At 47.8% G+C, this 13,070-nt stretch overlaps 1 protein-coding gene across 2 annotated transcripts in view; it reads right to left on the bottom strand.

The window, feature by feature from the left end:
• LOC101100212 (protein FAM169B) overlaps positions 1-10,677 on the bottom strand; it is a 91,733-nt gene extending 81,056 nt beyond the window's left edge. For both annotated transcript variants that reach the window (XM_023254964.2, XR_002742821.2), the window contains exon 1: positions 10,611-10,677. In XM_023254964.2, the coding sequence (XP_023110732.2) occupies positions 10,611-10,641 (31 nt within the window). In that variant the 5' untranslated portion in view covers positions 10,642-10,677. The remainder of the gene's footprint in view (positions 1-10,610) is intronic.
• Between the last annotated feature and the right edge of the window lie 2,393 nt (positions 10,678-13,070).

Consider the following 13,070-nt stretch of genomic DNA (forward strand, 5'->3'; position numbering starts at 1 on the left):
TTACGTTATGTAACGTGTGTGTGTGTGTGTGTGTGTGTGTGTGTAAAACTGCCATTTTGTTTATCCATTCACCTGTTATTGAATACTTGGACCACTTTCGTCTTTTGGCTATTGTAAATAATGGTACAATGAACACGGATTTAGAAATATTTCTTTCAGCCCGTTTTCCCTTCTTTTGGGTGTATACACCCAGAACTTTCTATGTTTAATTTTTTTTTAACTTTTTAAAAAAAGTTTATTTATTTGGGGCTCCTGGGTGGCTCAGTCGGTTAAGCATCTGTCTTTGGCTCTGGTCATGATCTCGTGGTCTGTGAGTTCAAGCCCCGCATCAGGCTTTGTGCTGACAGCTCAGAGCCTGGAGCCTGCTTTGCATTCTGTGTCTCCTTCTCTCTCTCTCTCTCTCTGAGATCCCTCCCCCACTCGCTCGCACTCTCTCTCTCTCTCTCTCTCAAAAATAAATAAACATTAAAAGATTTTTTTAATAAAGTTTATTTCTGAAAGAGAGAGAGAGAGAAAGGGAGCGCGAGTGCACATGCACGTGTCGGGGAGGGGCAGAGAGAGAGAGGGAGAGAAAATCCCAAGCAGGTTGCCAACTGTCAGCACACAGCCTGACGCAGGGCTCAATCTGACAAATCGTGCGATCATGACCTGAGCCAAAGTCAAGAGCCGGACGCTCAACAGACTGAGCCACGCAGGTGCCCCATCTATGTTTAATTTTTTTAAGGAACCACCATACTGCTGTCCACAGTGGCTGCACAATTTTACGTCCCCATCAACAGCGCACAGGGGTTCCAATTTCCCCACATTCTTGTTATTTTCAACACTTGTTATTTTCTGGTTTTGCGGGGGAGGGGTTGATAACAGCCATTCTAAAGGGTGTGTACAGTGATATCATTATGCTTTTAATTTGCGTTCCCCAAATGATTAGTGATGTTGAGCGTCTTTTCATGTGCTTGCTGGCCATCTGTATATCTTCTCTGGAGAAAGGTCTATTCAAGTATTTTGCCCAAACAGTCATAATTTGTAACCTGTATTTTGGGGGCGCCTGAGTGGCTCGGTCAGTTAAGCGGCCAACCTCATGATCTCGCCATTCACGAGTTCAAGCCCTGCGTCAGGCTCTGTGCTGTCAGCCTGGAGCCTGCTTCGGGTTCTATGTCTCCCTCTCTCTCTGCCCCTCCCCCTCTCACACCCTATCTTTCTCTCTCAAAAACAAAATAAACATTAAAAAAAAATTTAAGGGGCGCCTGGATGGCTCAGTCGGTTGGGTGTCTGACATCAGCTCAGGTCATGATCTCAGGGTCCGTGAGTTCGAGCCCCGCGTCAGGCTCTGTGTTGACAGCTTGGAGCCTGCTTCGGATTCTGTGTCTCCCTCTCTCTCTGCCCCTCCCTTCTCATGCTCTGTCTCTCTCTGCCTCTCTCTGTCTCTCTCAAAAATAAAGATTAAAAAAAAAAGTTTTTTTAATTAAAGAAAGAGCGTTCTGTACTTTGAAAGCCTTGTAAGAAGTAAAAAGACATGCATTCACAAAGGGTTAAATGGGAAGGCTGGAGTGGCCTAAGTGGACCACTACCTGCAGAGGATTCATTCACACTACCCTCATCACAGGGCAATGATGCCCACCTCTGCCCACCGTCCAGCTGTGCAAGGCTCCAAACAAAGACAGCAGTGGCTGGGAGACGCCTGAAGTCAAGAGGACAGACTGAGTGTGCACTGTCATTTGGTAAGCTACTTTAAAGCTTGGAGGGGAAAAAAAAGAAAACTTCTCCCAGCTTTTTTAAAATAATAACACAGTAAAAAAATTAAAAAATGAATAATAAATAAAATAATAATACAGTAACACCCTGAGGCCTCTGTGATACCTGTCCCCAGGGTACCTGCCCAAGGGTGACATCAGCTTAGACCAAGGTCTCCCTGATACCCCAGGGTCCTAGCAACAGATCTAATCAGACCCAGGTCACATCCAATATCAAGCCCACAGCAAAGGTTTGCAAAATTTTCTGCCATAAAGCTATGTGAAAATGTGTAACCTAAGACATCAAGGCCATCATGTAGGGGTGCCGGGCAATACCCTGGAGAAAAACAAAAACAGTCTCTGTCTGCACTTCTAGAACTTACAGCCTGGTCAGGGAGACACAAAATCTTTAAAAAAAAAAAATGTTGAATACCCCCATGGTATGGCAGGAGAAGGGAAGGGGAGACAGGAGACAAGAGGACTAGGGAAGTTCGATCTAAGAAAGTAATCTTTAGGCAGAGGACTGAAGAATAAAATGTCAGCCCCGTGCAGAGCAGGGCAAGGGCCCAGAACACTGAAGGAACAGCCCATGTAGGAGGAAGAAAGGAGCCAAAGGATTCCAAGAGCTGAAGGCCGGCCAGTGAGCCTGCATTAGTTTCAGGACCCTGGCCTTGCTCCCAGCTTCAGGTTTCAAGGAAAATGCAAAAGGAGGCCTCTGAAAGGTCCCCAACACGCCATGATAGCTGGAGCGTGTCTTTACTCCTTCTTCCAGAACTCGGCAGTCAGCACCAAACCAGAGGCAATGCAGGTTGAAGTGGCCAATGACAGTAGCTTGGACCAAAGACGGCAGTGGAGATAACGAGAAAGAGATGGCAGGCTTCAGCCAGATGGGCAGTGAACATAGCAGAACTGGATGGTGGTTGGATGCATGGGGTGAGGGGCCAAGGTGGCCTACTTTACCCCCTCCCCTCTATATAAGTCAATGAAATTCTACTAGGAGCTTTCAGCCTGTGACAGATTTATAAACTAGCACTGGAAGCAATCTAAGTCTGCTAAGATCCTAGCTCTTTCCAAAGGGGGAAATTGATGAACCTGCCAACAGAAAGAATAAGATGTACGTTATTTTAAAACACTAAGTATTTTCCTTAAGGTATTACGAATGGAGCCCATCAGAAAAGACAGATGAAGCTATGCACAAAAGGATACCACCATGCCAAATCTCCCCAGTATGGAGCCACACGGGTTGTGAAGTTTGGGCATGAGGGAAGGGCACCAGCTTTGGGGTCATTCACACCTGATTTCAAAAATCTCTAAACATATGATGAAAGAAATGGCCACAAAGGGTCAGCACAAACTGAATCAGACCCACAAGGACTGTAGATATTGAAACCGTCCAGTAGAGAAGATAAGGATCTTAAATATGTCTAAAGAAATTTAAATACGAAATTTAAAAAGCCAACATTTTTTTGTTTGGCCAATAAGACCCTAGGGGGAAAGGAAGCAGAACCTCTAGAAATGAATGTCTTAAAGAGCTGATGAACTAGAAAATATATCTGCAGAAATTACCCAGAATGCAGCATAGAAAGACACAGGCAGAAAATACGGTAGGCAGGTTAAGAAAGAGGAAAGGAGAACTTCAAGGTCCAGTAACAATCTTAACTGAAGTTCTAGAAGGAGAGAATAGGATGGAGAAGAGTTGAGATTTAAAGAAATCATGATTGAAATTTTTCCAGAATTGATGAAAGATACCTATCCTCACATATTAGAATCCCAACCAATCCCCAAGGTAGGAAAAAAAGAAAAAGAAAAATCCCCACCCAGACACACTGTGACCAAACTGCAAAACAACAAACACAAAATGAAGCAGCCAGAAGACACAAGACATCTTCCAAGGGAATGCTGAGTAGACTGACAGCGGCCTTCTCCACAGCAACTATGGCATCCAGAAGACAATGGAAGAACATTTTTAAAGGGCAGAAGGAAAAGAACTTTGATCCTCCACCCGGCAAAAGTAACTTCAAGAACATGGGCAAATAAAGAACTGTTTAGAAAAACCAAACCTGAGGGAGTCTGCTACCAGAAAATCCTCACTGAAGTTATTTCTAAAGGATACCTACCAGGAGATAAGGGAAGAACCTCAAGGTAAGTTAGTTAAGAAGGAATAGAAGCAAAGAAAATAATAACCACGTGGCTAAAACTCAAGCCAGTGCTGACCAGATGAAACAAAAACATCTAACTGGAGGAAATTAAAACTCAGAACATCAGAAGTTAGAAATCAGGAAATTAAAAATTACAACAAAGGTGCTGCATAACAACAACACGTAAACTGGAAAGGGGATAATTGAAATGGGAACACTATAAGGTCTTGACGTGATTCCAAGAAAGTTTAAAATTGATTAGTTTCAGAATGAAAGTTAACGTGCATTTTAAATTTTCTAAGTGAGGGGCGCCTGGGTGGCTCAGTCGGTTAAGCGTCCCACTCTTGACTTGGGCTCAGGTCATGATCGCACGGTTCTTGAGTTTGAGCCCCACATCGGGCTCTGTGCTGACAGCACGGAGCCTGCTTGAGATTCTGTCTCCCTCTCTCTCTGCTCCTCCCTCACTTGCTCTCTATCTCTCTCTCAAAATAAATTTTAAAAACTTTAAAAAATAAATAAATAGAATTTCTAAGTTAGCCCCCAAAAGAATAGAAATATAGGTATCACATTTCAAAATAGGAAAGAGAAAAAACAGAATTAGGACAAGGGTTGGGGAAGGGTATCTCAATATAAAAAAAAAAAAAAAGAAAACATGATGATTTGTTGATACTCATATTTAATTGTTACAGTTAAAAAACAATATTTATTGGAGTGCCTGGGTGGCTCAGTCGATTAAGCATCCAACTTCGGCTCAGGTCATGATCTTGCAGTTCATGGGTTCGATTCCCACATCGGGGCTGACGGCTCGGAGCCTGGAGCCTGCTTTAGATTCTGTGTCTCCCTCTCTCTCTGCCCCTCCCTGCTCATGCTCTCTCTCTCTCTCTCTCTCTCTCTCTCTCTCTCTCTCAAAAATGAATAAACATTAAAATTTGTTTTAAAAAAACAATATTCATCAACAAATAACTAGATTATGCTTTAGCAGGGCAGATTTTGTTCATTAGTGTCTTTACCCAAATATTTCTTAATATTTTAATAATATTTTTATTCAGTGTTCATGTAGTATGAAAAAAACATAAAGCAATACCTTTCTGTCTACATAGCTTATTTTTTTCCCCCAAGATGTTCTAAGAGCCCAAATGTAAGCAATACATATGCATTACAGAAATCACTTGTTGGTAGGTATAAAGGCCAAAACCAACAACCAACTATAATTCGCTTTGGGCATTATACCCCTCTACCCACATACATACACTCGGCAAAAATAGTCCACAAAGTAGCAGAAGAATATTGGGCAAGGACAGTGTTGCCAGAGGAAGGTCTACACAATGGGGAAGTCTGCACAACATCTTCTCCAGCTCCTACCATTGAATGAAATATTCAGGGCTCTGATTAGGGTTTATTTCAGCAAAATGCAATGAAGAAATGAACACAGCTTGTTCCCTATCTTAATGCAATTCAAGAGCAGTGGTTAGAAACTCGGTTTCCAAGAAACACACATTTATCCACTTCTGCAAGTCCAGAAAAACGAGCAGTCTCGAAAGTCTGGTTGGGCCTTGGGAGCCCCCAGCACATACGTGGGCAGGAGCTCCCTTACAGCCCTCCATTGGGGTCCCCAGACCTCTACCTTGCCTGAGTCCCAGTGGCCCTGTGGCTGCCCTCCTTTGGAAGAGCAAAGAAGCACAGTGGAAGGTTTCTACACCTGGACAGACAACAGGTATTGGTTTAAGCGGGAAATGAGGCCACTGCCTGGGCATCGACAAGGCAAAGAGCTCGATGTGAGAGGGCTCCCCGGGGGCCAGCGTGGGGTGAGGATGATCTGCCAGGATGTCAACAGACAGTGGCCTTTGGATTCAGACACCCTGTGTATCCTACCCCCAACCCCAGCTTGCTGATCAAGGGCCTTGGAAAAGAAAACCCACAACAGAGGACGGACGCACTAAAAAGCATGGAATCTCTCAAGCACAGCTGTTACATCCTAATGAGTGTTTTTCAAAGGTCCCAACCTTCAGTTGCTACTGACAGTCAGTCTTAACTGCCACGGCCCCCACAACCTGGCAACCCAGACTTGGAAAGTCACATGACACCAGGGGTATCTGACCCCAAAATGTGCTTGAATTTTGCCCCGCGTTTTCTGTCTGTACCACTCGGACACAGCAGAAAACAGAGCCATTTTCTACAATCCTCTGTTTGGGATTTCCCAAGGCTAAGCTACAAATAAGAATGTCATCAGAGGAGGCGGGAGCCAACTGCTGTCAGGAACTGAGCTAAGGCCAGTCAGCTGGTCAGCAGACTAGGGTTTCAAAGGTCAGAAAGACAATACCTCAATGCCCACTGCCCTCCCACCATCCAGCCGGAGTCCTGGCCGCTCGATCATTCACACCATTCTGCCAACACATGGCAGGAGGAGGTCAGAACACGAGTCATTTCTGGCCTGGCTTCATGCATTGGAGATCCCCATTTAACACAGATATTTCACAGCCCTCATTTAGAAATGGAGTAAGGACCATCTATAGCACAGACAGCAGTATACGGCAAGGAATCACAACCAACGGTGGGGCTTGGGGGGGTAACACGAAATGCCCAAGCCATTAGGAGGACCTGCTCAGGACCCAGGCTTCCCAGAACAAGCAGGACCCGGGAAAGATACCCCAAGGAATGGACTGACCAGAGCCCTGTCCAGGGACACCCTGCACCAGCAAGGGCAGGTCAGCCTGGGTCATCCCATATCCTGATACGCCTAATATGCGGTAATCCTACGACCAACACAACCAACAAAAGCTTTCACCAGCTCCTAAAAGGAAATGATTTCTCCATTCAAAGGTCATGGAGCTCCTGCTGTGGGCCAGGTCAGAGCAGGGCGCTACAGAACAAAGATTAATTAAGGTCCTGCCCTCAGAGAGATCACAGTCTGGCTGGGTAGGAAGTAACTGACCGACTTCAGGGCCAAGTGGATTTTCAGAGACCATCCCATCTTCTCCCTTCCTTCCTGATGAAGGGATGGAGACCTGAAAGCACTTAGCAACAGTGACATGAGTCCAAGTGGCCAGCCCAGCCCCCTACCCCCTGCCCCCAATGAGGCCCCGCTGCCAGAGACTCAACTCATGTGCCCAGACTCACCAGGTCCACATGCCTCTATGGGGATCCTTCTGGACCTTGTACTAGATAAGATCCACATTTGATAAATATTTGATTTTTTTTTTTTTTTTAAGTTTTATGTTCGCATGAGGTCGTCCCTAAGGAAGGAGGCCCTTTAAGGACTGGCTCGTGGATTACTTCCTTCTCAGGAAGGAAGTGGGAGGGGCTCCACATCAAACATCACCCTTATGACAAGTTCCTTTCTCTGGAGAGTCAGAACACTCCCATGTGAATCCCAACCTGCCACTTACTAGCAGGTAACTTTAGGCAAGTTACTTCGCCCTTGCCCTGACACCCTTCTGGGCAGACCCGGGTCCTGCCTGCCTCAGCCTCTCTCAGCACCAGGCCCTGCCCCGGGCTTTTCTTTCTGGTCTCTCCTCCTTTGGGTCCATGCCTCATAAACTCAGCACTTCCCCCTCTCTGAGGCTTCAGGCTGTGCCTTCAGCTCCTCTCCTCTTCCCATTTCCCAGGAGACACCCTCGCCAGACCTCCAGGGGTCCCCAACAGAGCTCAGGGCAGGCACTGGCCTTTCTAGATTCTCCCACACTCCAGAGTCAGTGTTTCTGACTAACTCTTCAGTATCTTCAGTATCACCCATGGGTGGCATGTTCTGGAACATTCGGAAATCCCTGTGTCTAGATTGCTTCAGGTTTTCCCCCTCTGAAAGTCAGTTCCTTTACTGAACTCATCACTGTCCCTGTTCCCCCAACCCAAGCTTCAGAGTCAACCCAACCTTTGGAGTCTTCCTTGTGTGCTAGCTTTCCCATCTGTAAAGCTTTGCTTTGTTACCAGTGCAAATTGTCCAACACCTAACTTCTCTGACCTGGAACACTAAACTGACTTTTTTTTAATAGCTTATTTTTTTTAATGTATTTATTTTTCAGAGAGAGAGAAAAAAAGAGAGTGAGCAGGGGAGGGGAAGAGAGAGAGGGAGACAGAATCCCAAGCAGGCTCCATGTTGTCAGTGCAGAGCCCGACGCGGGACTTGAACCCACCACCTGTGAGATCATGACCTGAGCTGAAACCAAGGGTCAGATGCTTAACCAACTGAGCCACCTAGGCACCCCTAAACTGACTTTCTAAGTGGAGATCATAAGATAGGAAACTCTCACAAACCTTTCAATTTGAGGTATAAACAGAAGGGATGAAGGGCAAAACAATGGCCTTCTCAGAGGGGACCCTACATTTTACCATGGACCCAGCAGTCGGCAGTGATGAGCTCAGGGTCGCATGGAACCCTTACGAGGTAGGTCACATCCTTATTTTATGGATGAGGGAGATTCAAGGTGAAGGATGAGAGGATACAGAACTGGACCGTGTCGGACTTGCCTTTTCTTTTCCAGGATGCTCCAAGCTAAAATGACAGCAGCAGATGGTCTGCTAGGACCTAAGAACTTTTTCAGCATCAGAGAAATTAAAAACCCTCAGAGAGAGACAGAGAGAGGGAGAGAGAGAGAGGGAGAGTATGTGAGTGTGAGTGTGTGTGTGTGTGTGTGTGTGGCCCTGGGGCATGTCTTGAATTACTTCGGGGTAGCTCCAGAGCCCCACTGTATCATATCCCCCAACCAGACACCCTAATACTGAGGAGGCTCTTCTAGATCCAGAACACAACGCCATGGGAGTGTCACAGACCCTTTCCCTACACTTTAGGGCTAGAACAAGCGAGGACCAGGTCACAACCTTATCTGAAAGCATAATTCTTAGTTTAATGCTTCCTTGCTAAAGAAAAAAGGATTCCTATGTAGGCACGATTCGTTCAAGCCCTTTTTGGAAATGGGCTATCAAAGCTTGGGCATCGGTTCAGCTATGTAAGACTCCAATCCATTAGGCTCTAGCACATGTGGAAATGATTAATGTGTAACTGCCGTGTGTCCTCTGGTCCATCAGCAACCACGAAAGCCACAGCAAACGCTGAAAGAAATACAGGAAAATCCTTAAACTGTTCAGGCCAACTACACTTTTCCAGAAGTGAAATTACCCCTACTTTTCCCATTAAACGTAGAAAGGCTGGGTAGAATTGCACAGCGCTAAGGCAGTGGTTGGGAAGAACTCTCTGATTCACGGTACACTCCGAGGAGGAGGGGAAGGAAGAAGCTAGGGATTGCACAACTCTGTGCCCATTCCTTAAGTGTTGAAAATACAGGAGGTATTCCTGTACAGTAATTCCCTAGGGAGCAAAACCTTCTCCCTCTTGCAGATGTGGAAGAGAGATCAGAAGAGCAAGTCACTTTTGTTTCTTGACCCAGTTCTCAAACTGGCCCAGCGCTCACTATCCACAACCGTGGCGACCAACGTTCCAGAAAGGACCGCAGGGGCGGGGGGGGGGGGGGGAATCAAAACCCCAACAGAATCACCCCCCACCCCCACCTCTAAAAACAGCGACCAAACCATTTCTCAATCTCCAGACCAATGAAAACGTTCACCAGGAATGTAAAACTCACACAGCTGGCTAGTGGCCACCTTCTCTCCTTAACTCGCTCTAAAAATCGGGGAAAACAACTCAGAGTCACAGTTTTTAAGTGCAGGTCGTAAAAAACGAGTCATTTGCCGCTGTTGACTTCCAATAAAAGGCAAAGGAGCCTCTGTAATATTGGGGTTTTTTTTCCTTACAGAAATGGGGGGGAAAGAAAGCGGCCAGTCTGGGGTTTGACTGCACGCGGGGGCAGGGCTGGCCACCTGTGGCCTCGCGCCTCGTGGCCGGACTGGACGGAGGGGACGAGAGGTCCCCGGCCACTGGGCCCTTCCAGCCGCCGGTCCCCGCCAGAGGAAGCGGATGCAGGAGGGAAGAGGCATTTTCTCAGCATCCAACGCCCCTACGCCACCTCCCACCCAAACACTCCTTTGTGGGACTGGCTGAAAGCCCTTTGGGGATTTGTCCCACGTGCTTTCAGACTCAGAATGGCAACGCTGGCCTGGTTCTCCGGAGAGGGAGCCGGGCAGGGCCCCTCCTGGGCCTCTCAGGAGGAGGCAGACTTAGTTTCGGAAGGCAGGGGGGTGGAGGCGCCCCCAAATCCCGACTCCCCAGCTGGCCTGCTGGATTGGGGGCCGCACGCCCGCCGCCGCGCAAGGTGCCGGGGATAAAACAGGCCGTCCTGGAAGCTGGGAAGGGGGCGGCGGGGGAGCAGAGGCGCCCGCTGTAACCCGAGCTGCTCTACTGATTTCTCTCCGGCCTTGCGGTTCCCATTTCACAGACAAGGCCACCACGGCTGGGAAGTCAGTGAGCTCGCCAAGCCCGGGTCAGCGGTGCGGACGCCCGGTGGCCCCGGAGACGGGCGGGGGAGCGTGACCGTGACCGTGACCCCTCCAGGGCTACCCCTCCCAGGAGTGAGAGCTTCAGCCTGTCGGCCCCGCACCCGACGTCCCGGGCCGTCGGCCCATCTAGTTCCCTGGAGGCGACAGGTGCGCGGCTAGTGGCGCCCTGGCGCCGACTCCGGGAGAAAGTTTCCTGGCCGCTGCGCGCTGTTTACGGTCTCGTTTTGCAGCTCTGGGGCCCCGAGCTCTCAGGCCAGCCCAGCCATTGAAACCCGACACGCGGGGAGGGGCCATCGCGCCGGCCAGCGAGGGAGGCGAGCTGGCTCCGGGCCCCGCCGGCCGCGGCTCCGCTTACCTGCGGCTCCGCGAGCTGCCTCTGCCTCCATGCTGGGCTCCCACGGCGCTGCGTCCGGTCCCCTCCGCGCTCCCTCCTCTCCCCGCCCGGGGCCGCCCCCGCCCCCGCCCCCGCCCCCACTCCGAGGCTGACCCGCCCCTCCCCCCGGACTGCGCCGGATCGCAGCTCGCTCCCCAGAGCTGGCCCTGCCCCGCCTCCAGCCGCGTGCCCTGGGGGGCCCCCGCTGCGCCGCCCAGCGACCCCGACTCCCCAGTTTGCAAAGCTACACCCTGAGGAGCTTTTATTATTTCCTTTCATTCTTTAGAAGAGAAAACTATTTGCACCCCATCCCATGGCCAGTGTCTCTGGGCCTAAACCCAGTACCCCCTCTCTGAGCCCCTTCTCACTTCCTTCTTCTGTTTCTGAGGACAAGAATCATTTGCATTATTCCTTTTCGAAAATTTACACGGTTTAAAACTAACTCAAAGACCATGAATGTCACACATAAGACAGGGCGCCTAATAACCTTTTCTGCCCATTTCAGATTTCTTCTGATGCCTGTCATGTGCCCAGTTTTGCCGATAACGAATATTTTCATTTATTAGATGTTCAGGCTTGTCCTCACTTGAAATAGTGTGATTTAATGACAGCCACTGGTTTCTCCAGCAGTTCTTGCCGTGTTTCCAGGTGTTTGTGTTTTTTTTTTTTTACAGGGGAGGTATGGAGCCGGGGTGGTTTTAAAATGCGAACGGCCTTGGAACCCAAGATCTGTGGTCAGTCAGCTCGTGCCTGCTCTCTGGTTGGCAGCTCTGAAATTCGCCCTTGTGGATGATGGCCCAAGCTGTATCCTCGGTCCTTCTGGGGCTCTGCCGCAGGACAGAAGGTCTAGAACTCATCTGCCGGCCTGTCCCTCCACCCCCAGCAACAGCTGCTCAGGGGAGCCTCCCAACTGCCGGTCAGAGTGTATCCCCACCTACGGAGCAAGACTTGTCACGGACACGGACATCCTCAATCATGGGATGAAAAACGACCCCCCACCCCCGCCCCTGCTGGTGCTTCCATTATTTTTCGTAGCAGTGTGCAAGTTCATGGCGACCAGAGCTGGTGGCCCACCTTAGATCCACCCTTGAGTCATTTTCTTGAAAGTTTGAGGTTTCATTTTCTACAGCAATGAAAACGCAGAGCTCCCTGGGCAATAGCATTCAGAACACTTAACTTCTCCAAACACCTGTCCTGTTCAATAAACACAGATTTATTAGGCCACTACCATGTGCCCTATCCTGTTCTCGATTGTAGCGATTCAGCAGTGAACAAAATTAATAAAACCTTGCCTTTGGAGGCTACTTTCTAGTGGGTGAAAGTGAGCAGGAGATAGGACACAATAGTATGGTAAATATGGGCTAGAGGAGAAAAATGTTTAAAACAGAGAAAGGGAAGTAAAAGCATGAAGAAAATGAGGGAGGTAAACATGTGAAAAAGGGAAATGGCAGAAGTTACAGCAAGTGCAAAGGCCCTGAGGTGGGAACAAGTCTCTTTTTGGGAGCCTTGCATCTTTGTTGCACTCCTAATAATCGTGGGTGTTACTCAAGGCATTGGCACACAGAGCTAAAGGCTTATTAATCTCTGTTCTAAAGCACACTGCTTCAAGGGCACCTGGGTGGCTCAGTTGGTTAAGCCTTGGACTTCGTCTCAGGTAATGATCTCACGGTTCCTGAGTTCAAGCCCTGCATCTGGCTCTGTGCTGATAGCTCAAAGCCTGGAGCCCGCTTCGGATTCTGTGTCTCAGTCCCCCTATGCCCCTCCCCCACTTGCGTGTGCGCGCGTGCTCTCTCTCAAAAATTAACATTTAATTTTTTTTTTAAATAAAGCATACTTCTTCAAGTCTTTATTAATTTTTTTTAAGTTTTGTATTTTTTTTAGTTACTCACATAATACCTGAATATGTGTTCCTTCAGGGGAAAAAAAAAAAAAATTTTAGACTAAAAAGGTCCCTGTGTCCCATTAAACTCCCGTTTCCAAAGTTGGTATTTAGTCAAACACTCCCTCTTTTCCTTAATAATTTCTGGGTTTTTCTGTCTCTCTTTAGGCTGAAACTACCCCAAAATTAGAAAATAAGTTCTTCTACATTTGCTTCCAATATTTTAATTGTTTTGGCCTGTAGATTGGAATTTTAAAACCAATCAAAACTCATCTATGTCTATGGCATAAGGAATAGATCTAACTAGAACCAATTTTTCCCACACCATCATATGGTCCATTCTTTTCCCCATTACTATGAATTGCTTCCTAAATCATATATGAAATTCTCGTGTACATTACAGCTCTTCTTTTATTGACAATTTTTGCTATTTCTTCTACAATACCACACTATTTTAATTACCATAGCTTCATCACATGTTTGGACATCCAGGAAGACAAGCATTTTCTAATCAAATATTCAAACCAGGGAGTTAAGGATATTGGGAGTTGACACAGATTACA

The sequence above is a fragment of the Felis catus genome, chromosome B3 (genome assembly GCF_018350175.1).
Source record: "Felis catus isolate Fca126 chromosome B3, F.catus_Fca126_mat1.0, whole genome shotgun sequence".
NCBI lineage: Eukaryota > Metazoa > Chordata > Mammalia > Carnivora > Felidae > Felis > Felis catus.